A 26,536-nucleotide genomic window follows, 5' to 3' on the forward strand; every position below is an offset into this window, starting at 1 on the left:
GATATCCAATATTTTCCTTGCAAAAAACCCCCCCGATACCGATAACCAATATTTAAGAATGTTGTGTCCTTTTAAGCATTCTAGTACAGTTAAATAGTTAACACACACACATGGACGCAGCAGTCTAAGGCAGTGCATCTCAGTGCAAGAGACATCTCTGCAGTCGAATGCAGGCTGTATCACATCTGGCCGTGATTGGGAGTCCCATAGGGCTGCACACAATTTGGCCCAGCGTCGTCCGGGTTTGGCCGAGGTAGAAAGTCATTGTGTATATAAGAATTTGTTCTTAACTGACTTGCCTAGTTAAATAAATGGTTACACATACACACCTCTGACCAAAAAGTTATTTTGTTGGCATTTACGTATGTCCCCATTATAGTAAAACATAATCGAAACCTATTTCTTTCACTTACTTGCTGTGCTGTTTGTTTGTTCATTTGTTCAGTCGTTTCATTCTCAACCAGGATTTTCATCATACTTGTCAAGCAGTGAAGTTTCAGCTCTGTCTGTCCGTGGCCTCTCTTCCTCGGTGCGCACTGTCACTGTGTCCGTTTCCATCTTGTCCAGCTGTGTATGTAACATTTCACGTTAACCCGGTTTCTTGTTTGCATCGAAGTAGCAATCCTTGTACCCAGCATCGAGCATGGTGGCGACACAGTAAAGAGAGAATGCCTGTTAAGCAGGCGTTTCAATGCCATGACAGAGGGTCTCACGTCTGCTGCAGGTGCATTTGATGAGCTTATTTCGCGAGTCAGTTGTTCAAATGGAGCTAGCTAGTGTGTTCATGTTTGAAACATGTTCTCAAATGGCATCAGCGGTATGACAACCAGCACATTCATTTTGTCAGTACGAAATCCTCGACGACCCACTGTGTTGTCAAACACAGCATGCTCATGGGGCTGTTATCGCTGGTCCTAATGTCAGTCGTGAAGTTAATAGCAGTGACGCTATTACTGTGTAACTCCGGTAGGGCAACATCTGAAAAATAGTGCACTTGGTAGTGTGTACCAGTGCTTGACCAGTCGGCGAAAGCCAACACCACCCACGACAGAGAACGGTTGATTGTCAAGGGCAATGAATTCCATTATCTTGCCGCTAATGGATTTCGCCTTTGAGTTGTCTCGCTGAAATGTTCTTACTCTTTCAAATGACTACTCGACTTCTTGACTGCTCGATCCACACAGCAGACATTGTGGTCTAGGTTAGGAATGCGTGTAACGGTACATTTTACGTGGCGTCATTACGTCATGTACCTACGTTATTAGTTTGCACGTCAGCTTTGACATCGGTTTTCCACATCGGCATTAAACTAGACATCGGGCCGATGTCGATGTTGCCATTTTTAGCTAATATTGACAGATTCTGATATGTTCACCGATATATCCTGCATCCCTAATTGATACACAATCCAAAGTGTAATTTAATCATTTTCACCATGCTCAAAGGGATATTCAATGTCTGCTTTTTTATTTTTTTACCAGTCTACTAATAGGTGCCTTTCTTGGCGAGGCATTGGAAAACCTCCCTGGTCTATGTGGTTGAATCTGTGTTTGAAATTCACTGCTTGATTGAGGGACCTTACAGATAGTTATATGTGTGGGGTACAGAGATGAAGTAGTCGTTCAAAAATCACGTTAAACACTTATTGGTTCATGCAACTTAATATGTGACTTGTTAAGCAAATGTTTACTTCTGAACTTATTTAGGCTTTGCCATAACAAAGAGGTTGAATACTTATTGACACTTCAGCTTTTCATTTTTAACTAATTAACAAACCTTTCTAAAAACTTTTACAAAATTCCACTTTTACATTATGGGGTATTGTGTGTAGGCCAGTGACCCAAAATATCGATTTAATCAAATATAAAATCAGGCTGTAACACTACCAAATGAGGAAAAGGTCCAGGGGTGTGACTACTTTCTGAAGGCACTGTACATCTCTGGCATTGTGTATTGTTAAATTCAGTTGCTCATCAGTTGGCCTCTGCCTGATATTCGAAGAACCATGAACTGGCAGTAAATCGGTAATATCCCCACTCCCATTCTCCCTTGAGTCCCTTTCTCCTCCACCTGTAGCTAATAGCTGTCTGTACTGGGATGGGAGTAGAACCCATCTGCTAGTGAAGTACTGTGAGCTAGTAGAGAGCCAGAGACCAGACCTCTCCATTATGTGTGTTCAGATCGGCCTATACATTCATTTGCCCCTCAGAAAGACCAGCAGACTCCACTCTCCTTACTTTACATTAGCCCACTTAGCACTTTGGGGAGCAGGCAATTTCATGAACTGAGGTGATTACCGTGGTCCCTGTCTACTGGAATTCCCATAATTAGAGTGAAGCTGCTTGTATCTGGACTGCAATAGGGTTTCTGATTAGGTACAGGGGTAAAGAATATTCAATTTCCGTTGTCTATACGGCCACATTAACCCATCTCTCATTAGTGTTGCGTGTTCTTTTCTCTCCTTCTCTGACATAAAAGTCTTGTCAGTTGCCATTGGGACGCGCCGTATTCTCCTGACTTAAACTAGGAATTATTATTAGAGGGTATCTGTGTCTGAGTTCTGAGCACTCCTTGGCACAATAATAAGACTTGATCCATATGTGCGCAGAGGATGGATCTAAACCCCTCTGCACTGGCCTTTCATGCACAGATAAACAGCTTCCTCTCTGGGCAAATGAGCTGTGCCTTCTGGAGATCAGTAGGGAGAATCTGTCCCTGAAATGATATCAAAACCATAGGGCCCTCTTTAATGTTACCAAGTGCTGCCCAGTATAAGACAACATAGATTAAATTGGTCCTCACTCTGATCTCCAAGCTGTAAGTGGGGAAAGTATTATTAATGTATTATTATAAAGAAAATGGGACAGCAGAAGTCATCTGAAGTGACAGTTATTATTGTCAATGAATGGTCTCAGCATAGCTCAACATTCCTTTCCCTAGTATCCTGCTGATTGTGTTTAGATGGAGGTAATCTAGTTTACAGTATAGTATTATTTTGAGAAAGCACCTCGGTTATTGACTGGTTTACTATTACTCTAATCTAATATGTGCCTAATGTACAGCTGTAACATTAATGGAAAGCACTTTCTGTTTTTCTCACTTTCAGTATCAAAATTGCTACCAATACCAGTTAGTGTCCCAGTGTTTCCTGATGAACTACATGGCTAGGGCCTGGAAAAACCAGGGAGAACTCTGGGCCCTTGGAACACACAGACAGAGATTTAGGGAGAAAGAGCTAGATGCTCCGTGGGACAGCTATGTGTTCTGCTATTCTCATTATCTCCAGCAGGAGAGCAGAGCAGGTGGGCCTACTGGGCCTCTTTCCTCTGGAAACGCAAACCTAACTGGGGAGAGAGGCTGGTTGGCTGTGTTTCTCTGTCTACGCTAAACTGCAATGGTCCCTCAGGATAGCTATGAGACAAACGTTCCAACATTTTCGCAACAATACAGAACTGAAGAGAGCAGAAGATTTAAATGAAGTTGGGCTTCCCTATCCTGAGGAAAACAAGCCTTATTCTCTCCCTGATTTAGTTATCTTCTCCCATTGGGTTGCCAGTCATCTATGTCCTTTTCAATTATAGCCCTCCAGAGTCTGCTATTTTTATAACACAGGTTAATTGGGAGTGAGAGTTTTTCTTCCAACCTGCATAGCTGCTGATGGAAAAGGTTTTTCAAGGTGCTTGCTCTTGACAAACACTGAATTAAAAACCATTCCTTTTCTTCAGCCAGACTTTCTCTGTCTGGTTCAAAGGCGGATGATGTTTAATAGACTGCTATGCCCTGACAGCATTTTGTTTTATTCCCACTTCTTTCTCACTGGTTCCTTGATTCTTCAAGCATTAGTTGTGCCTTTTGCGTAAGAAACTATTATTTGGTTTTCCTTGACACTAACCAGAGTCCAAGCTCTTATTACTAAAGTCATTATTTGTCTGATTTGAAGGTGAGATGAGAGAAGCAGGGATGAGTCTTTATGATCCAGACAGACAGGGATATGCTGCGTTCCACCCGGACTCTGTCCAAGACGGTGTTCCCCCCAGGAACAGCTCACGGTCTACCATCTGCTCAATGTCTAGAGCTGTGTGTGTGTGTGTATGTCTGCATTATGTTCTGTTAGTTTGTGTGTCAGCTTAAATTGGTCCATACGTTTTGTGTGTGTTTCTCTCACACGTTGAGCATTGACTTCCTTCCTACCCACAACTGAATAGAGTTGAGTTGACCACCCTTCTTCAGCCACCTGACCTCAGTCTTTCTCCTCCAGGTGAGAAGGGCACTCTGACCCACGGCTCGGTGGTGGACGGCAGGTTTGAAGGCTTCATCCAGACCCACCAGGGCATGTACTACGTGGAGCCCTCGGAGAGGTACCTCAGAGACAAGGACGTGCCCTACCACTCAGTCATCTACCACGAGGGGGACATCAGTGAGTATACTTGATTCACTGATCTCCTCTGCCAGTCACCCTGCAGGCCTGCTGAAGTAATGGTGCCAACATCATAGCACGAAAATGAGTTATGGCTGTCGCTAATGTAATAGGTATATTTCATAGACTTAAAGGACATGTTCTTTAATGCTTTTGCTATATTGATTCAGACGATGTTGCCCATACAGTATGACTCTGGGTGTGTGTATAAGTGTTGATTTGTTTTTTAGGGATATAGCTTTAGAAATTAGGGGTTCATTATCCTATTCAGCAGTGGGAATACAATTTCGTTCCAAATAACACATATTTTGTGTAGGCAAAGATGGTTATTATTGGAAGCGCAGTGGATGGCTTAACACCACAGTATTCTGTCAGTGTATTCGTTTTGAAAAGCCATTTTTTTCCATCATGAGCATGAAATGGATTGAATTGGCTGTAGCAGCTCTAAATACCAGTACCATGGCTGTGCTCTTTTTAATTACAGTTGTCAGCCACTGACAGCAGTGACTAATCCATGCTGGCTCGTCTGTCCCAGCTTTTCTCTCTCCACCTCTGCTACACACACATCCCTCCCTATCAGAGAGAACTGTAGGCGTCACACTGTGACGGGACAAGGACTTTAGATAGAGAGTGACACCGAAAGGCGATTCTCTGCTGTAGGTGTTTCTTGTAAGCAGAGATATGGACGATGATGGATGGATGAATGTGTGCCTAAATGAACTGAGGTATGGGGGGTGGGACAGGACAGGTTTCTCTAGGCTTGGAGGTAAGGTCTTAAATGCTGTGGAGTGCATACTGAGCAGAGTGGAGGTCTACGGTTCAAATACAATGCAGAGCTGTCAGAGGAGAGGTCTATCCAAGGGGAGTTTACATTGGACATTTAGCCATGCATAAGGTCAAGTCAAGGTCATGTCAGATGAACTGTGGAATGGGCCTGAGCCAGAGGAAGGGGAGCTGAGGAAGGTTGCACTGGGACACTTCGGCAAGACACACACACACACACACACACCCACAGGGTCAGGGTTAGGCTGAGCCCTGATGATTGATTGATGTGAAGTCAGGATCAGACACCAGTGGCAGGGAGTGAATCATCTTCCTGAGCATCCAGGCCACCAATTATAAGTCGATCTGAGGTGTGGGCTAAGCTCCAGAGACCACTGACCCCACCATCCCAGTACAGGCCAGAGAGCTACCCTCTCAGGCAGGGTGGAGGCCCACCCTGTGTTACTTGGCCCTCTCTTCCTCGGGTGGGTCTGATTCACAGCCAGCCTGCCTACTGACACACAGGCACAACCAGCCCAGCATGAGCCTGCAATCAGAGAACCTTTCTCTCATGCTTCTTCTCCACAATGTAGGCCTACTCGCTCTTTCTCCTTTCCCTCCATTTCTTCCCCGTCTCCCATTCTTTGTAATTTTCTGTCTGTATGAGGTGTCAAGAAAGCTCTCACCCTCTATTCCTCCTCCCGTCCCTTTCTCTTTCTGTTTATCTGAGGGTGTGAACAGAGCCGTTCTGTTCCTCATCCCTTTCTCTGTTCCTCAGTGTCATATCCAATGACAGGCTGTCATCAGAACCCCTCAATAGTACTGCAGGGCTTGGCGACTGCCACAGTACCGGATTTGAGGTAGTTATGCCCTACCCATTATTTGTGCTTTTCACATTTTTCTTCGTTCCTTCGCAGATCGTATTGCCTGAGACATTACATGAAGGGCCCCATTTCATATTCTTTCCTTCACTAATCTATGAAGCGAATGCTGCTGCCCCAAACAGATCATTTCTGTCAAGTCATGCTGCCATGTGAAGTCCGGTCATAGCACTGACGGCAGCTTTCTTGTAAAGACATTCTTATCTCCTTTGTGCCAACAGGCACCACTATGGGTTAACATGCTCCACACTCCTTGTGGTACATCATATTTATATTTACATAACATCACAGGCTATCAGCAGTACATTAACACATAGTTGAGTAATTTATTCATCTAACTTTTGCTATATTCCTATGACCCAATGAAGTATCAAATCCATATTGATACAAGGGGACTGGGTAAAGACAATCTTCCATTAGACCTGTTTGAGAACTTTATTCCATTTACGTTTTTGTCATTTAGCAGATGCTCTTATCCAGAGCGACTTACGGGAAGCAATTAGGGTTAAGTGCCTTGCTCAAGGGCACGTCGTCAGATGTTTCACCTTGTTGGGTCGGGGATTTGAACCTGCGACCTTTCGGTAACTGGCCCAAAGCTCTAACCGCTAAGCTACCTGCCGCCGCATCCCATTCAGTGTAACATTCAGGTTTCAGCAGTTGTTTTAGTCAAACTGCTGTTCCTGGGAACGTCTTTATCCACCCATTAATGAGTCTCCCCTCACAGATATCCTGTCTGCACTTGGATGTTTTCAGACATCAAAGACACTCTTCAAACAGGTTCATTTTGTGGCGGAGGCTTTTTTCCTTGAAGAAACTGTAGCACCTAATTTTAGAATTCTCTTTCCTGTTGAAGCCGGTGTTGGTGAGAGAGAGGAAGGACAAATGGTGGAGGGATAGAATGAAAAGGCGTGACTGACTCTGTGACTCCCATTTCCCCCGGCTTTCACAACTTTGTCTTTCTTCGCTTCTCGTTTGCAAAGGATTTTTGATTAGCATCTGAATGAGAGGGCATTCACTGCAGGGACAATGACAGCTTTCTGTCTGGAAATAGAGAACACATTGTCAGGGCAGAATGTTTTGTTGTTCGGTCAATCCGGTCGGTCCAGTACAGAGCCATTCTCCTCAACTGACAACGGTGGGACAGGTTGACCCTGAGCCCACTTTCTCCCTCTCCAACCCATTGACCTGACTGCCCACGAGTGGCGCTTTGTGGTGACTCAACATATGATATGCAAAGCAGAATGCAAATGATCTGCGGTAAGTCAATAGTGCTGTAAGTACGGCCAGGCTTTAAGGAACACCATCCTGACCCTGCAGCATTTATCCTGACTTTGATCAAAAATAAAATAAAAAAAGGCTATAAATAAATTAAAGTGCCAAAATAGTTCCTCTGGCACTTTTCTGCCATCGGAATGTGAATTGAAATTTCTGTTTGTCCGAATTTGTCTGAGGAGAGGAGGAGGTTAGGCAGGTTGAGGGAGTGTGAAACGCTGGCTGAGTGTAGTGTTTACTTGTAGGTCGCAGAGCTGAGTGTGGTTTTGTCAGGACTGAGTTTGTGTTCTTTGGGACTGAGTGTGTTTTCCTTGAGTTTTTAGGTGTATTCGTCAGCACTGTGTGTGTTCATTACAGCGATGTGTGTTCTTTAGGACTGTGTTTCTGGGAGTTGAGTGTGTGTGTGTGTTCCTTAAATTTCCTTGGGGAGAGAGCGTGTGTTCCTGTGCACTGGTGTGCGATTAAAAGGTGACGACGGCGTTGCTGTCGCTGGCAGACAGTGACATGCCCGTTGGCTTGTGGCGGAGGAATTTCTGTTCCCGCCACGCAGGCTGGTGACTGACAGGTCCATTTGGGAGGCTTTTAAAAAAATATTATTATTTGTGTTTATTCTCCCCTTTTTTTTCTCCCCAATTTCACGATATTCAATACGTAGTTAAGATCTTGTCTCATCGCTGCAACTCTCCTACGGGCTCGGGAGAGGCGACGGTCGAGTCATACGTCATCCGAAACATGACCCGCCATGCCGCGCAGCTTAACACTCGCTCGCTTAACCTGGAAGCCAGCCGCACCAATGTGTCGGAGGAAACGACGTTCAACTGAAGTCAGCTAGAGTCGCTAGAGCGTGATGAACCAAGGAAAGTCCCTCGGCCAAACCCTCCCCTAACCCGGACGACACTGGGCCAATTGTGTGCCGCCCACGGCTGGCTGGCTGGCTGACACAGCCTGAGATCGAACCCCAGGCTGTAGGGATGCCTCAACACTGTGATGCAGTGCCGTGGACTGCTGAGCCACTCGGGAGGCCATTTGGAGTCCATTTATATGCCAGTATGTTGTGGTGGATGTAAGAGTGCTGATTGCTGTAGACTAAATGAGACGCATGCATGTACTGTAATTACATGATCCTAGTTGTAGGATTGATTGTTTACTGCTGTGTGTTTTTGCTGTGATTAGGGGGGCTTTCGCTATTGACTAGAGCTGTGGCATCGACTGTGTGTTGTGTACATTAGGGAAAAGATGCAGTAGGGAGTGGAGACCTTTATTGAAGCGTGCAGTCAGCGTTATTGACTCTCACTGCATGTTACTATCTGGGGACAACTGGGGGAGTGAATAATCTCTCTGCTTGGAACTGATCAAAGAGCAGTCTGACCTGACCTTGTTTTATTATCAGCATATTGTACAGTAACGGCCTGATTGATTGATGGCATATGCATTCAGTTATTCTGTGTATTCAGGATTGTTGTATTGCGGTGTATAGGTTAAAACATTCAAAGTGCTGAGTGTGGGATTGTGCTGGCCTGTGTTTTGAAGTCCTGTCTCAGGTATCTGAAGCAGAGTAGGGAGGGCATGTTGCCCAGGGGAGGGAGAGATGGCTCTGTTATCCCGGAGTCCTCATTAGTGACACACACACACACCGCCTCTTCCTCCTCACACGGCTTGCTCTGTTATGCAGCCCGCTTAGACAGCAACAGAGCTGTCAGGCCTGGTTGACACTGCACCATTCCCCAGGCCCAGAGAGCCCCGGCTGAGGCCCCTGGGTTCACCTCACTCTGCCCAAACCCAAAACAGCATATCCATATGTTACTCTGCCTACGTCTGTCTCCCTCATAATAAGGGTCAGAAGTTTTCCATGGTCACGTAACCTAACCAGGACAAGAGTAGCATACCCAAAAGAGACTGCCTGCCTCCCTGTGTGTCCTCCATACCTGTTCCCAACCCTGCGTCTTCATCCAACAATTGGCTTTGTTCTGTAGGGACTGACATCAGACAGAGATGGTGAAGTAGTTTGCTGTGAATAGATAAAGCCAACTAGGGAAGAAGTAGAAAGCCCTGTGTTATTCTGTTGACTAAACACACAGCCGTAATTGGAGTTCATTAGCATTCACGCCTGCTGTGAAGGTAAAGAGTGTAGATTACAAAAACCCATTATAAGAGTTTTCAGATTTCCACAGGCAATTATGGCTCTCTGCTAAGAGTTCTGTGTCACTATGGTTTACTCATTTTCATTAGTGTTTCACTGTGCAGTTCTGTGTTCTGCATAGTGATCGCTGAGCTCATTCTACAGTGGCGCTCTGTACTATGGTGAGACTGCTTGTTTATTGGCTCATTTTAGGAACAGGATGGTGATGACAGGGAGGGTGCTCTCCAACTTGATTGCTGGCTGCTCTTCAATGGGTGACATCAGACCAGAGTCAATAGATTTGAATTGGATGCGTTAATCAAAATGATGTTCTGTTTCATGAGGAAATTGGATCTAGGCACCTGCTTTAGGCAGATGCCTGTGAACAAACTGTGTTCTTGGTGATCACCATGTTAGCTGGGTTGTAAAGTACCCAGCTCTGCCTGTTTTTACTGATTTGGTCCCATTGGGAATGCTCCAGCAGCCAGCCAGTCCACAGAGGGACACAGCACCACATGTTGTTGTTTTGGGCAATGGCATTATTTGTCAGCAGAGGGCAAGGACACGGTCACTGCTTAGATGTAGGTTTAAATCTGGACTCTGTGGCAAAATCTGTGGTATCTCAGACCGTTCTTTGACATTGATCTGTGTTAGTAATTGTGAATGTGTATTGCTGAATACTGGACTTTTCTGGATACTGTAGTTGCAAGTAGTAGTGTTGCTCCATTGAGTCTGGTGTTTTTCAGAGCCTCTGGCAGAGGAAAGTCGAGCAGTGAGTGAGTCAGTGACATGTAATTTGGGAGGAAGACTGCTTTGTTACTCTCCAGCCTGGAGAAGGAGATGCCAGCGGTGAACAGAGGCTTATTCTTTCAGTTAGCGTAGACAGTCTGTGTGTTTGGCCTTGTTACACACACACACACACACACACACACACACACACACACACACACACACACACACACACACACACACACACAGATATATTAACTACAGCTTCTGTCCTAATGAACAGATATCTCCACCCTCTGATGAATGTTGCTGCTAGAGATAGTAAGGTTATTATACTGGTATGTTTTAGAGGGCCTTGGATAGAGTAGATGAGGTTATACTGGTATGTTTTAGAGGGCCTTGGATAGAGTAGATGAGGTTATACTGGTATGTTTTAGAGGGCCTTGGATAGAGTAGATGAGGTTATACTGGTATGTTTTAGAGGGCCTTGGATAGAGTAGTTGAGGTTATACTGGTATGTTTTAGAGGGCCTTGGATAGAGTAGATGAGGTTATACTGGTATGTTTTAGAGGGCCTTGGATAGAGTAGATGAGGTTATACTGGTATGTTTTAGAGGGCCTTGGATAGAGTAGATGAGGTTATACTGGTATGTTTTAGAGGACCTTGGATAGAGTAGATGAGGTTATACTGGTATGTTTTAGAGGACCTTGGATAGAGTAGATGAGGTTATACTGGTATGTTTTAGAGGGCCTTGGATAGAGTAGATGAGGTTATACTGGTATGTTTTAGAGGGCCTTGGATAGAGTAGTTGAGGTTATACTGGTATGTTTTAGAGGGCCTTGGATAGAGTAGATGAGGTTATACTGGTATGTTTTAGAGGGCCTTGGATAGAGTAGATGAGGTTATACTGGTATGTTTTAGAGGGCCTTGGATAGAGTAGATGAGGTTATACTGGTATGTTTTAGAGGGCCTTGGATAGAGTAGATGAGGTTATACTGGTATGTTTTAGAGGGCCTTGGATAGAGTAGTTGAGGTTATACTGGTATGTTTTAGAGGGCCTTGGATAGAGTAGATGAGGTTATACTGGTATGTTTTAGAGGGCCTTGGATAGAGTAGATGAGGTTATACTGGTATGTTTTAGAGGGCCTTGGATAGAGTAGTTGAGACCACACTATGGCCTATGGCTACTATTGTGTACAACCTTTTTCATTCCCCTTCTAAGCCGGTTTAGTCTGAAGCTGAGAGAACCAATATTACTGGAAATATGGTTGAGCTCATATTGATGGTTTCCTCTTCTCCTCCCAGATTACCCTCATAAGTATGGCTCAGAGGGGGGCTGTGCTGACCACTCAGTGTTTGAAAGGATGAAGAAGTACCAGGCCTCGGCTATGGAGGAGCCTCTCAAGGTGAGCTGATAATACCCCACTGTGAAACCAACCCTATAGCTATACAGCACTCACCAATACTATAAAACCACGTACACATTCTGGACACAGTACTGGAGGACCATACAAACCACCTCACATTTTCTTGCTCCATGGTAAAATAACAGTTAGCATGATAAGGAAAAATGGAAGTGATTAAGTTGAACTTGTTATTGGAGCTGTAACGAGAGCCAGATTCCTCTTGTTGTTCCTGGGTTGTTATCCCTTTCAGCTCTGTGGATGACTGAGTAGAGTGATGTCACAGATCATTTGGCAGGGTGAGGAGTTAGTGTTCTCTCTCCCCAGGGATGAGTCAGACCAGGGGTGTGTCAGGAAATGTTTACCCATGTTCTGGAAGACTTCTCCCTTCAGAAGCCAGGGCCCTCATTCTCCACATTTGAAGACATGGGATTTTTCCCTGACCAAAATGGCTGAAATCTGTACACATTCCTGTTGGTCACCTTCTCATGTCATTTCTTAGTCTTGGGATCTTTTTTTTAACCTCCCACTTCCCTCTCTCACTCTCTCTCTCTTCTTCCAGCTCCCCTCATTCCACCTCCCTCTCCCTCACATCCATCTCTCCCTCCTAGTTGACTAATGGTAGGAGTTCCTCTGGTTGTTGTCTCTGCAGGATACCAGCAGTGTGGTGGAGGAAGAGGAGAGGTCCCATGGACATGGTCCGGTGATCCTGAGGAAGAAGAGAGCAGCTCAGATAGAGAAGAACACCTGCCAGCTCTTCATCCAGACTGACCACCTCTTCTTCAAGTACTACGGCACCAGAGAGGCTGTCATCGCACAGGTACTGAGGCTGTAACACACACTAGGGTTGTCCCAGACAAAAAAAAAAATATTGGTCGACCGAGAGTCATCTGTTCTTTCAACTATTCTATTGGTCTACATTTTAAGTGTATTTTTCCATATATAGACACACCCGAAGTTTGAATAAAATCAACTATATGCACTGAGGCTTGTCTGATGCTTTAAGCTCACTGATTGATTAAATAAGACACAAATGACTCAAGATGGCCACACTGTGTTAAAATTAAATGACAGCGAGAGCCTGTGTGACTGGTGCACGTTGTCTCTCTCTCCTTCCTGCTGCAGCGAACAGGCACCATGGCAAGTGTTTATTGCCGCTGTCTGTGCTGAAGCTGCAACATAATTACACCCATTTTGTTTCTTACTTGTTTCTGACTGAAACGTTCTTACCGAAATACCTCATTTGTTTAGGAAAAACATTCCTTATTCCCTAGACCCTTGCTCTCTTTACGTAAAACATGTATGCAGTGCATGCACCTGACCAATAGGGTCTGACCTATAGCATATCATAATCACATCAATAAATTGGTTGTAGCAAACTCTGAACACTGTAACACATGACAGCAAAATGGATGAGGAGGACGTGAAAAATAAACTCGAAACGGGGGAATGTTTACTGGTTGCGCAGGAGGGAAAGGGGAAGTTAGATGTGTGTAAGACATTTGACTTAGTTGTGGAAACTATTGAAGAGAAAGGAGGATATAGGAGCAAGTTCTGAATGAGTATTGTGTAGCGAACAGGGTGCTGTTAGATTACAATATTATACTTTTTTTCTGCCCGTTTGGAAGTGTAAACAACACTATATAAAATAGAACAGACTCTGGTATTACTTATAATGAAAAACATTTGCAGAGCCTTCATTAAAGCATAGCAAAGATTTATAAACAGCCGGATTTGTGAAATTGCTTTATACAACATTTTGCAGTTGCATGAGGCTTGGTGCTGACGGAATCATTAGGCTATTAAACAAACACTCAAACTGTCAGTAGAAGAAGGATCTGTCTTATTTCTGTAGATGTATATGGACGATTTATAAAGCCAGGCATGTTTAACAGTTTGGTTATAGACCTAATTAAGTTGGTTTCCTGTTTCCTCACTCCGCTACTGCCTCTGTCGCATTGTTCTCAACACCATTATTATTATTATACACATAGCAACATATAGGGAAAGGCACCAATTCAACGGCACACTGAAGATTAAGTTTCAGAACCGTGGACAGCGCCCGCTATCCATCGCGGGAGAAAGCGCTTTTGTTATATAATATTATTTAGTTTATCAGTGTTGCACCATTATTCTTATATAATATATTATTTTTACAATTTCAGTAGCACATCTTAGAGGGATGTACTGTGCCATCACAGTGGCCTCCAATTGATTAGTCCACTGAGACGAGCACAAATCAGACAGGTGTCTAATGCCCCATTTAATTATTTTTATCAATTTGCGACTGCTCAACTAATGAAATCTCGGTCGACCAACAGCATATCGACCAAACAATCGACTAAATAAGGTCAACCCTAATACATACACACACACACACACACACACACACCACACACACACCCTTTCTGAATCATTCGGCAGGGGGAAACCAGGGCCTGCCCTTTAATTCCGCCAGGAGAAATGGATTACAAACAGAATAGTGTTTGTCTGTGGGTCTGATCAGTTGTTGTTGGCTGGCTTCCTTCAGCCAGCCCGCCCAGCATCGCAGACTTGTTCCTCCTGACTGAGTTCTATAGCCTAACAAATGAGATGCAGAGGAAATGCTGCCTTTCACAGTAGAGGGTCCAGTTAAAGGAGAGACTAGCTGATTAAAATGTAATTTCTGTGGACACTCACTCTCTCCATTGGTGAGATAAAGAAAAAAGGTTCATTGTGATGATGACGTAAATGTGTTCGTTGGGATTGTGGTTTAACTCTGAGACTAGAGGCTTGTTTATAGGATGGGCTGGACAGTGTGGAGCAAGTCATCAGCAGATTGATTCCAATAGGCTGAACGCAGTGATTCTGTAGTTAGAGATATTATTCATGTATTCATTGGTGGGGTAACAGACATGTCATGTCTTTAATGCCATGCTATGATTTATCTGATGTTCTCTCTGCAGTGCAGTTGTTCCACACTTCTCATCATCTAATGGTGACTGTTTTATTCTGTAGATCTCCAGCCATGTAAAGGCCATTGACTCCATCTACCAGGGTACTGACTTCCTGGGCATCCGCAACATCAGCTTCATGGTCAAAAGGATCAGGGTGAGTTTGTGTTCACGGTTGGGGGGGGTGTGTGTGGTGAGCCCCACCATTTGCCTCACTTCAGTATTCCACCACACTCCAAGACCTAATAAATCCTTAAAATCCTCAGGTGAACACCAGCTGCCAATTAAAGTAGGGAGCTCAGAATTCAAAATTCAAAACAACTCACAAAAGGTTTCTCTGGGGCCAAGGAGCTGGAAACTTTTTAAGTAGAATCATTTCTCTCTGTCTAAAGCCTTTTCCCGCTCTCTCTTCAAACGCACATTAGAATAGTTACCTTTAGCAATGATTATAGTGATGTAGACACAGTGACTTTTATGTATGAAGTCTCTTCTCCAATACCCCAGGAACCTGTTACTGTAGGCCCTCTCAACAAAGCTCCTGTCTGTTCCCCTATCGGGTGTGTGTGGTGTGTGTGTGTGTGTGTGTGTGTGTGTGTGTGTGTGTGTGTGTGTGTGTGTGTGTGTGTGTGTGTGTGTGTGTGTGTGTGTGTGTCAGGGTTTCAGGGTTTCTGTTAGCCGGTAATAGCCTGCTTATTTTTTATTTTTTTTAAATTTAAGCCGATAAATAAAATTGCCGCCGGTCAATTGTCTGGGAGAAGAAGAAGAAAATCCCATTGCGAAATAATGCTCTTTATTCATTGATATTAATACCAGTCGGCCTATAGGTTCATTTAGTGGAATTAAATTGGCACTTGTGTACAGTATATTAGTTTTGTAAGGCTATCTTATTTATCACACGCCTACAGCATACAGATACAGAGCCTTTGAGTGGAAAATCTGTCGGAGCGCGAGAGCTGCTGCTACAGCATCTCAAACAGCAAAAGCATAGGCTCTTCATCAGCGCATCACACATCACTTTGCAATTAGCTGGAGGTAGTATGCATTTTGAAAATATATACTTAATTGAAACCTGAACGTTTTCCTACATATTATGAGGCATGTCTTACCTTGCTTCAAAGTAACCTAGCCAAAATCAGATCATATCCGTGGACGCAATTATTTTATATAAACTTTCATTGTCCAGTAGCCCAAGGCACCATCCTAGTCAACCCATGCGTTGCATATTACATTTCCCCTCTTTCTAAATTTCTAACGGATATTTTCATCTCTGTCACATGAAACCGGTGAGCTTTTTCCTGCTAATTGCGTAATGGAAGGAACATTCACGCATAGCCTACTGCCATGTGCTCATTGCTGCGTTTATAATGTAAAGAAATAAGTGTCTCAACATTTTAAGCTAAACGTTCTGATCTGTTGCATCAGACTCATTGCTTTTTTATTTTTTATTATTCTCTGTCCCAGTCTGTTTGGAATAGGCTATTTCTTTCTCGACAATCTGACCAATAGAAAAGGTAACCTTTTCTACAATAGGGGAATAGTAGATTGACAAAGGCTAGTGATTCTGCTGTTCGTTACTGGTCTTGTTGGCTGAGTAACAGGACATGTTATTCTGACATCAAAGTGTGCCTCAGAGTTCGGGAAGAAGGAATGTACATTGTTGCATGCTTGACTTGCATGTTCTGTTAATATGAATTACCATAATCTAAATGTAACTTATGTCATTCTCAGCACTGTGGGTGGACGCCCTTATCAGGTTGCACACCCAATGTTTACGGGTCCGGTAATTTCCTCAAATGTCCGGTAAATTAAAATGCTGCCGGTCAAACGTCCGGTGCCACATTTTCCAAATGGAAACCCTGGTGGGTGTGATTACCTACTCATGACCTATTCAATAAACCATTCCTTTTGATCTCTTCAGATAAACACGACCAGTGATGAGCGGGACACCACCAATCCGTTCCGCTTTGCTAACATCGGGGTGGAGAAGTTCCTGGAGCTCAACTCAGAACAGAACCATGATGACTATTGCCTGGCCTACGTCTTCAGCGACAGGGACTTTGACGACGGGGTGCTGGGCCTGGCCTGGGTCGGAGCTCCTGCAGGTACACACACACCAATTGAACTTGTGTACTGCACTCATTTGCATAATGGCTCTCAGGCTAGGAATTCAGTGGAGAATTAAAAAAGAAAACTGAGAATAGTGGACATTTATGCCTACTTAAAGAGTAGGAAGGTATAGCATCCAAGAAGTCACCCAAGTGTCCAGTGGTCTGTGAGAGACTCCCTGTCTGCAGTATCTCTAATAGGATCGCTCCATTGTAAAGAAGACAGGAAGCAAAAGCTGTGCTGCAGGTTCCCTGCTCTGCCCTCTGAGTCCTGCACACTATCAGAACACTCAATGATCCTCAGTCCATTAACCCCCCCCACTCGTTCCACCAGCATGTCTGTAATTTAATTTTCAAGGCCGAGGAGGACTGGATTTGCTAAGGGATCGTCTCCACGCTGTTTCCACTTGAAATGCATTTTTGTGTTCCGCTTTCTCCCTCCCTGGGTGTTTGTCAAAACTGCAGCGTTCTCCAAACAAGGTTCACTCAAGGACAAAGGAGCTACATTCAGAGTCCTTCTCCTGAAGGAAGTTCTTAGATGTTTGTAGAATGTGAAACAATCCATGGAGATGATCACCCCCCCTTTCTATAGCCTGCAGCTGGGTCTCCCTCTGGTCTCCACCAACCCCATAGTGTCAGTCAGTCAGTAGTGTTGACTGTGAGAAGGGAGAAATCAATGAGACAGCCACAGCACACAGACAGAAATGGCCCTGTCTCTCACACACACACACACACACACACACACACACACACACACACACACACACACACACACACACACACAAGTAGGCTAAACAAGTACAGGCTGAACACCTCTGAATGAATGATTCACACTAGAATAATATGAAGTTGTTGAGTGTGACTGGAGCGGTATGCTGTCCAGTGACAGGGGTGGCCCAGAGCCCTCCAGTGACAGGGGTGGCCCAGAGCCCTCCAGTGACAGGGGTGGCCCAGAGCCCTCCAGTGACAGGGGTGGCCCAGAGCCCTCCAGTGACAGGGGTGGCCCAGAGCCCTCCAGTGACAGGGGTGGCCCAGAGCCCTCCAGTGCTGGCTGACGAGTCATAATCAGATAGAACAGGAGTCCATACAGATGCAGGCTGTGCCTGGTTCAGGATATCATCAAGACGTAGAGAGAGTGGATAGTACTGTAGTTGAACCCCACGTTCACATGTTACTGCTATAAGTGTCTTTCAATGAGCAGCAGCCCCAGAGGTCAGAGTTCAGGCTTTGTTTTCCTTCATGAGGTTTAAATGAAAAGTCGGTGTCAGTTGGCCCAGGTATCATCAACATATCTTGATTAACTTCTGACTCACAGAACCCAAGATGAAAAACAACAACAAACACTAGGAATCAATACGGGCAAATAAGCTGAATCGATCTGGGTCTGTAGCGCTGTAGAGGGAGGCTGTGGGCTCGTAGAGAAGAGATCTGCCTTGAACGCTCCAGTGGAGTGGACTGACAACAGACGGCTACTAGAAACACCAGTCAGGCCTGGGTAATGGTTTTCTTAATGGATTTGATCCATTACCACACTCATAAGTGACTTCAATGGAGGCATTCCTCCTACACTTACCACACACCACTTTCCACACACACACCACTTACCACACTACACACACACACACACAAATATGTGCCTATACTGTAAAGTGCTTAGGTTTCATGTTTCTATGTGTCTAAAAGCGGTTGTAGTCAAAGGTGTGGCCTCCTTATGACTAAGCACACAGGCTATTCTCAGATAAAGATGTTGCCACTGCCTGGCGTTCCAGCAGAGCCCCAGTCCTCCTAGCCTGGCTGGTTAGACAATAGAAATCCTCCATGGTCCACAGTTGTAGGAGAGATTGGACCTTACCCCCCCCCCCCCCCCCCCCCCCCTGTGATCTCAGACAGGGCAGTGTTGAGTGTGTAGTGCAGGGGCAGCCTAGAGGCAGACCGGCAATGTTCCAGCTGAATCTGATAGTACTGTAGGGTGGGACAGAGAATCTGTTCTGACTCAGCTCTGTCTGCCACTGCTTACTCCCACTATCTGAGCTGACTTTAAACACTCCCTTTGAACACAATATGAAACTGGGGCCCTATTCAACCCAAACCAGGTTTCCCTAATTGATTGATAAAAATCTAAGTGTGTGAGTATGCTCCACACTCGCACTATACAGCTGACTGGCCATGTCTGTCAATGTGTGTGTTCCAGACAGTGCGTTTCTCTCTTTGAAAATGGGTAAGTGAGCGAGTTTAAATTAGCATTCTCAGCGACTGTGGAGCAGCGCCCTTCAGCTCTCCTGCTGTGCCCGAGCTGCCACTCTCCACCTGCGGGCATATTCAGCACCACCTGGCTGCTCTGCCTCCTCTCATCTTCCTGCTGCTGTCTGTGTCTCTGTGTCTCACCTACAAGAGTAACCACTGGGCCCAAAATACATACCCTCTGCTCCCCTACAGTAGCAAAGACTTCTGCTTATTCACTCCAGGCAGAGTATCAGGTTTAATTTACTCCAATAAGAGTGTCACTTCATTTCACTGTCACTCGTGTCAGAGTTGGAAACAGTACATCCTCAATGCCATGGAAATCCTTACTATAGTCCTGTTAGTTTGTTGGGTGGGATACAGTGTGAAAGAGAATCCTCCTCTATGGTGTGTACTGTATGTAATCTTGATGGGTGGTTTTACTGTGTTCTTAGGGAGCTCCGGAGGTATCTGTGAGAAGAGTAAGTTGTACTCTGATGGGAAGAAGAAGTCTCTGAACACAGGCATCATCACGGTGCAGAACTACGCCTCCCACGTCCCCCCCAAGGTCTCCCACATCACCTTCGCACACGAGGTTGGACACAACTTTGGCTCTCCGGTGAGTATACTGTCCTGGGCCTTGTCTGGTTGTGGTGTGTTCTTTTATCGCAGTGCACAGCTCTAACCAGATCATACTGCACATGCTAATCAGTTGTACATACTTGAATACCACTTTGTTGAGATACTCAACATAGGATCTCTCTTGGTTTAAAGTCTCAGTAGTGGAGGAGTCTGTTAATGCCCTCCTGAGGGAGGAGAGGGATGCTCATTGGCTCCCTATGAACCTCTTCCCTATGGTTTGACAGCATGACTCTGGGACAGAGTGCACCCCAGGAGAGTCCAAGGCCCAGGAGAAGAAGGAGCAGGGGAACTACATCATGTACGCCCGGGCCACGTCAGGGGACAAGCTCAACAACAACAAGTTCTCCATCTGCAGCGTGAGGAACATCAGCCAGGTCCTGGAGAAGAAGAGGGGCAACTGCTTTGTGGGTAAGTGCCGTGTGTGTGTGTGTGTGTGTGTGTGTGTGTGTGTGTGTGTGTGTGTGTGTGTGTGTGTGTGTGTGTGTGTGTGTGTGTGTGTGTGTGTGTGTGTGTGTGTGTGTCCACACATGCACTTGCGGGCGTCCATCTTTGCATGTGCATAGGAAGTGTGGATGTGCTTGTCATTGGAATGGACATCCAAGGTTATGTGTCCTCTACTGCATCTCATCACTCCTTCCTGTGTGTGTTTGTGCAGAGTCTGGCCAGCCCATCTGTGGTAACGGTCTGGTGGAGGCAGGGGAGCAGTGTGACTGTGGTTACAGTGACCAGTGTAAAGACGAGTGCTGCTACAACGCCAACGAGGCCGACGGCAACAAGTGCAAACTCAAGCCCGGCAAAATCTGCAGGTAAGTGGCCAATAATGGACGACAAAATGTTGTTGATTTTATGGTTAGTACTGTTGTAGTATTTATTTAATATAGTATTCAACTTGTTTCTGACTTAGTAAAAAGGAAGTTGAAGCTGACTTGGTGTGGGTTCTGTGTTGTCAGTCCCAGCCAGGGTCCATGCTGTACACCTACATGCAACTTCAAGGGCTCCAATGATAAGTGTAGGGATGAGTCAGAGTGTGCTGAACAGGGCATGTGTAACGGAGGCACTGTCCAGTGCCCCACCTCTGAACCCAAAGCCAACTTCACCGCCTGCCATGGAGAGACACAAGTCTGCCTCAACGGGGTATGGTCTAGCTCTCTGACCAAACGTGTGCTGAAGTGCTTTAAATCATGACAATGGAGCATAACTGACACTCACCCTGTTTTTCCCTTTCCCTCTCTACGTCTCTGTCGACCAGGGCTGCTCTGGCTCCATCTGTGAGAAGTATAGTCTGGAGGTGTGTACCTGCGCCAGTATTGAGGGAACAGATGAGACTGAGCTGTGCCACGTCTGCTGTCAGGAGAGAAGTAAGTGTCTGTTATTTACTTGTTACCACTATCATCGGCCCATTATCGGGCCGTCCCAATATGACATGTATCTTAAACCACCAAGACCCTGCAAAGACTGGGACTGTCCTGTTAGCAGTGACCTCACAGTGGCGTTCCCCATCTCTCCTCCCCCACCCTGCAGTGAAACCTGACACCTGCAGCAGCACGGGCTCTGAGAAGTGGGCCCGCTTCTTCAGCAAGAAGATCACCACGCTGCAGCCAGGCTCCCCCTGCAACGACTTCAAGGGTTACTGCGACGTGTTCATGAGGTGCCGGCTGGTGGACGCAGACGGCCCCCTGGCCAGGCTAAAGAAAGCCATCTTCAACGCAGAGCTCTACGAGAACATCGCGGAGTGGATAGTGGTTAGTGTCCCAGGCCCAGCCAATGTCCTAGTTGTACTGTAGTTACCTGTGTTGTTCAGAACATTAGTTCACCCTACTGCTGAAACTGTCACTCCCGTTGGCATAAAAACAATTTCAGGAGCTAAATACACTTCTTTATGAAATGTTCTTACCGGCTTCAATATGAAAGTTGTGTCCGACACTAAAAAAATATGACTTGGCATAATCTGTGTTCCAGGCTCACTGGTGGGCAGTGTTGCTGATGGGCATTGCTCTCATCATGCTGATGGCTGGTTTCATCAAGATCTGCAGTGTCCACACACCCAGCAGCAACCCCAAACTGCCCCCACCCAAGCCACTGCCAGGTACGTTACGCCTCAACACGGGGGGGGAACCTATCTCCCCAGCTAGACTGACAAAATAATGATAGTGTATGGAAGAAGTGTAACTCTGGTTAATCTTATGCAAGCAGGTATGTGTGTGAGTGTTAGGATTTTGAGAGCAGTGTGTTCGTGTCTCCCATGCAGGCACGTTGAAGAGGAGGAGACAGCAGCAATCGAATGGCCAGCAGCCCCAGCAGCAGCGTAACCAGCGCCAGCCCAGAGAGAACTATCAGCTGGGTCAGATGAGACGCTGAGACACTGGGCCCCTCTTTGCCTTGGTTCTTCCTAGTGCCTACAGTGGGAACACTTCACTCCAAAGAGTTACCTGTACCATTCATTGCAACCACCCATCTGCAAAGCTAAAACTGTCAACAGAACTGATTTCAATAGACAAAACGTACAGTTCCAGGACCTAACGGACTATAGCAACACCACTGCTCTGGGAGCCAGCCGAGCTGTCCTTCACACAGCTGTAAGCAGAAAATATTATAGGAAAGCTCTTGGCAATGACGGGAAGAGAAAATGACTGATTTCTTTTCTTTTCTTTTCTTCACTGGAGTGCAGGGGAGAGCAGCAGCATTGTGGTAATGCAGCCTTTCCTCTCCTCCTTTTTAGCCTCTTTCTTTCATCTGTTTTTCCTTTCTGAGGTGCTGCCCTCCTGAGCAGGAAAACAGGACTGCAGGTCACATGGGTTTTTGCTGCTATGCAAAGCCAGGATGTGAGACATTGTCGCAGAAGAGACTAATTTGCCAATGTAATTATTATTTTTTAAATCAAAACATGATAAGAAAAAATGCACAGGCTTTTATTTCCAAAGCATACATGTTCTTTCTGCGTGCAATTGTACAGATATTGAGATTATAGATTTTTTTTCTTTGTATTATATGAAATCGATTGTTTTCCTGCTGTCTGATAAAGATTATTTACTGTTTTAATTCACTCTCTCAGGATTAATAAAACAAAAAACAGCCCTGTCTGTCACATTTAGAAGCTCATGTGGGGTGGATCAGAACAGACCTCTGTTATCGGAACATGTAGGGAATGTAAACCTAAAGCTGAATAAGATTAAAGCAGTCCTCTGTCAGAGGACTGGAGGGTATAGAGAGGCGACAGAGTTGTAGAGGCTGTTGTGATATCGTGGGATATCATTGGGCTGGTGGAAGGTGTCATATTCAGACAGGTTTGCTTTTACATGTTTCACTTCATTATGACATATTGTTCTCTTCAGCTATTTTTTTCTGACTCAATGCATTGATGTGAATCACTGAACCGCTAAATGCAGCAGATGTACCTGTCTATTGATCATTCCATGTGAGATTTTTTATTTGGATCTCTTTTAGTCTTCCAAGAGTCCTTAAACATTAAAATACAATTTATAATACGAGAGATGGGTAGGATGGAGGAAGAAAGGAGAGAATCTTCAATGCTTTAGCATACAAGGCTGTCCGAGGGCTGGCTGGTGCTACACCTCATGACTATGCCACTGAACATGGTCACATCGTATCCTTCAAGTCACAGGGCCTTGGCCAGAGCCTGCGAACACAGGCCAGGGTCCATAGGGGGCAATATTACAGAGGGCATCACAGACAGTCACTGTACTGGTCTGGACATGCTCTCACCTAGCTCGGCTGCCCTCACCAATGTTGTTACCTTAATAAAACGCACAGTCTTTAAGAGCTGACCTGGGAACAACGGAATGCCCTGTTACATACCAGTTTGAAGGCTGCTTGAGGAATCTTTTACACTTATGGCATGCATTAGGAATGTGATGAATGGTTTGCCAGATGAAGATCCTGGATGGCTTTAATGTGATTTTTTTTTTTTATATATATATTTTTGTCTCTTATTTTAGCAGTTCAGATATTTGTATATGGGGGAATTGTATCGATAAAGTCCTACAATGGCTTAATGTCTGAGTGTCCAGCTATGCCAAGCTGTTACATATGAACTGAGATTGATAAGGCTACCAATTACCTGTAACTGTTCTCCCTTTGGCTATCATTTCCATGTCGTGTCTCTCCTATGATGCATATCTGTGTTGCATGTCCTGTCTCTCTCCCTAACCCCACATCTCTATTGGAAGTACGTAGCTCTGCTCTGGTGATGATCTCCACCAAAATAAACCTATATGTCATAATCTGTGGTTTGTGTAAAGACATCATAAACAATGTGTCTAAATGGAGTTGAGTCTGATTCTCCTGAGCCCATTGCAACTCCACAGTCTGTCTGGAGGTCAGTGGGGTTTGTAATGTATTGTCGACTCAGAGCCACGGAGACCAGGACAATCCCAGAAGGCAGGATATCCAAAGAGACTCTGTTTATCAGCTTGGAGTGCTGAAGTCTCAGGAGGCTTGAGGAAACAGATTGCAAAAGTGACACTGCTTGACTTCGGGTGTCTTTTAGAAGGTCAACTTGACTGACTGGGGAGAGGAGAGGACATGGGATAAATGTACCGTCCTGTATTTGTGTGGCAGGTGTTGAAATTCTTTCAAAGCCTGTTACCAAGGTCTCTCAAATAAGTTTCTCAGAATGAACGTAGACTAGTACTCAAGGTCAGGAGGTAACCCTAAGTCCTTTTATTTTTTATGACTTTGTTTATTCCATTTAAATGATATGTGGCTATCTTGATATTTTATGACTGATTCTGGCCCATTATGCCTTATCAGGTAGGTAGACCCGAAGAAGAGTGTCCTGGAGCTTAATTAACGACAAGCAGGCCTCTTCACATATTAATGCCTTGATTGTTTCCTCCCAAAACTGGTCATTATCGAATGAGGAAAAATGGCTCTTCGTATCTATGTAGCCACATACAATGTCTACAAGAGAGCCTCTGAAATGGAAACAAAACTGATCCTCCCTTGATTCTAACATGTTTCTGTTTGGTGCCGGTGGGTATGGGTTTGTGCTGGATAGTAAAATATTGTTTCTCATTACCTTTTGGCATTTAGTAAGGCTCATCGGAGGGTGGTCGTCTTAAATCATTCGTCTCATTGTCTTTTTATTCCTGCGGGAAGGTAATAGTTGGGTGTATAGGGGGCGGTGCCTGGGATTTACATTTCTGTCTTTTAATTTGTCTTGCTAAAAGTATTTTGAGAAAAGCGGGCTCTGAAATGTAAGTGATGTAAACCAAGAGAATCCAGAATGGAAAAGTCTAGTACTACTGTCTGATTTTAATGTCTGCTGTGTTTTATACAGTATCTTCAATATTCTTTATGATTTTCTTTTCTTGGCTCTGTTTCCTGTTCTGCTCACTTTGAAAAATTTGACTAAAATTGCTAAAAGTACTGTGCAAATATGTTTATTATTTTTTTGAACTACTTGAAATGCTTTAATAAAAATAGACTTGATCAACAAAATTTTCTTCTGAGAATGGAAATGAATGTCTGAGAAATCATTCCATGGTTGGTTTGTTCTTTGTCACTTTCAGTGGATGAGCAAACCAGAAGGCCCACTTCAAGATATCACACAGCTTGACTGGGCCAAGGAAATCAAGCTCAAAAACTCAGAGAATAAAAAGAAAAGTTTTACATCTCCCTAAATCTGAGGGTGGTTTTAACCTCCCAGACTTGGAATTGCATCAACTCCCCACCCAAGGCTTTTACTTGAGACATTGTTAAATGCACTAAAAAGGAACAATGGGTAATTATTGAAGATGTGCATGCTCACCCCCAGAATCTTTTCACATGTCTATTTTTCAAAGGGTAAAGCTAAGAACATTAACAGCTTCATAGTTAAGAACACTAGAACAATATGGAAGAAACTGAAACGGATTCTACAAGAACCAATATCACTAGCAAAAAAATACATCTTATTGAACAATCCTTGAATAGCTTTTCAGAATGCACTGATAACATGGAAAACTAAAAGTTATAGAAACAGTAAATTATTTGGTAATAGACATACATGTTCTTCCATGACACAATTAAAAAGCAATTTTGCACTGACCAATGTAGAAAAAATTAAATACATGCAATTTGTAAACTAATGTATTATACAAGAGACAAAATTCACTAATTATACAGCAGAAGGAGAGTCATGTCTTAAGTGTAAAACTAACAATTGCTCAATAATCCATACCTTTTGGGAATGCAATACAGTCCAGAAGTAATGGGTGGAGTTAGAAAGTTGGCTGTCAGAAGTATTAAGGTAAATGATCCATTTGATCATATTTCAAGACCTGTCATATGAGGATGCAGTGAGATACCCAATGGGTTGGACGATAGTCTTCTCGTTAATTATCTTGAAATAAACCAATCCTCCATTAAGACAATAGAAAAAGCATATGGTTCATTATCTAAATATTGAAAGAGCTGGTCGGGCTGGGCAGGTGTGATGTCAGTGATGTTCATGTGCGTCTAAATGTCTTCCGTATGTTAATGTTTTGTATTGTAAAGAAAATAAAGGAAATCAAGCTAATTTCCTTACATTGGCAGTGGTTTCTGTGGATGATTTAGTCTCTCTAGTTTGGATTGTTTGAAGTGATGGGGACATTTCTCAGCAGCATCCAATAGAGGAGATACTATTATATTATCTCCCAAAGTTTTTTCCTTACAGCTAATGACATATTTCTCATTATGTTGGAACACTATTTTCTATATCACACAGCCCCAAGGTAGCCACGGCTCTAGTAAAATCGTAGACCCGTCTACCTTTGTACTTCCTCAGCACTGAGAGCAGAGGTAATTGCCTGCAGCCTCCCTGACACTGCTCTCTGCATTCCAATCTTCACAATAACTTCTCACCATTTCTGCCACACCAGTTATGCGCTGAAACTCCCAATTCTTTACCCCATGTTTATTTTGCCCCGCAGTCACTTGAACATGTTAAATAGGGCGGCTCCTCCTTCATTAAATTGATTCCATTAATTAATTTATTTGATTTATCATGTCTCCTCTTACACTGAAAAGTTTGCAAATATATAGCTTTAGTGAGATGAAACATGTATCATA

The 26,536-nt window shown here is 44.4% G+C and overlaps 1 protein-coding gene across 1 annotated transcript in view; it reads left to right on the plus strand.

Annotated features, from left to right (window-relative positions):
• Positions 1–24,943, plus strand: part of adam10a (ADAM metallopeptidase domain 10a) — an 87,707-nt gene extending 62,764 nt beyond the window's left edge. Inside the window, exons 4-16 of the mRNA XM_014126901.3 lie at positions 4,259–4,417; positions 11,486–11,586; positions 12,236–12,403; positions 14,581–14,673; positions 16,435–16,618; positions 19,297–19,460; positions 19,708–19,891; positions 20,139–20,289; positions 20,434–20,617; positions 20,733–20,841; positions 21,005–21,225; positions 21,443–21,569; positions 21,732–24,943. Coding sequence (XP_013982376.1) covers positions 4,259–4,417; positions 11,486–11,586; positions 12,236–12,403; positions 14,581–14,673; positions 16,435–16,618; positions 19,297–19,460; positions 19,708–19,891; positions 20,139–20,289; positions 20,434–20,617; positions 20,733–20,841; positions 21,005–21,225; positions 21,443–21,569; positions 21,732–21,841 — 1,955 coding nt within the window. The 3' untranslated portion in view covers positions 21,842–24,943. The remainder of the gene's footprint in view (positions 1–4,258; positions 4,418–11,485; positions 11,587–12,235; positions 12,404–14,580; positions 14,674–16,434; positions 16,619–19,296; positions 19,461–19,707; positions 19,892–20,138; positions 20,290–20,433; positions 20,618–20,732; positions 20,842–21,004; positions 21,226–21,442; positions 21,570–21,731) is intronic.
• The last annotated feature ends 1,593 nt before the right edge of the window (positions 24,944–26,536 follow it).

This window comes from Salmo salar, chromosome 11, assembly GCF_965601325.2.
Source record: "Salmo salar chromosome 11, fSalSal1, whole genome shotgun sequence".
In the NCBI taxonomy this organism is placed as follows: Eukaryota; Metazoa; Chordata; class Actinopteri; order Salmoniformes; family Salmonidae; genus Salmo; species Salmo salar.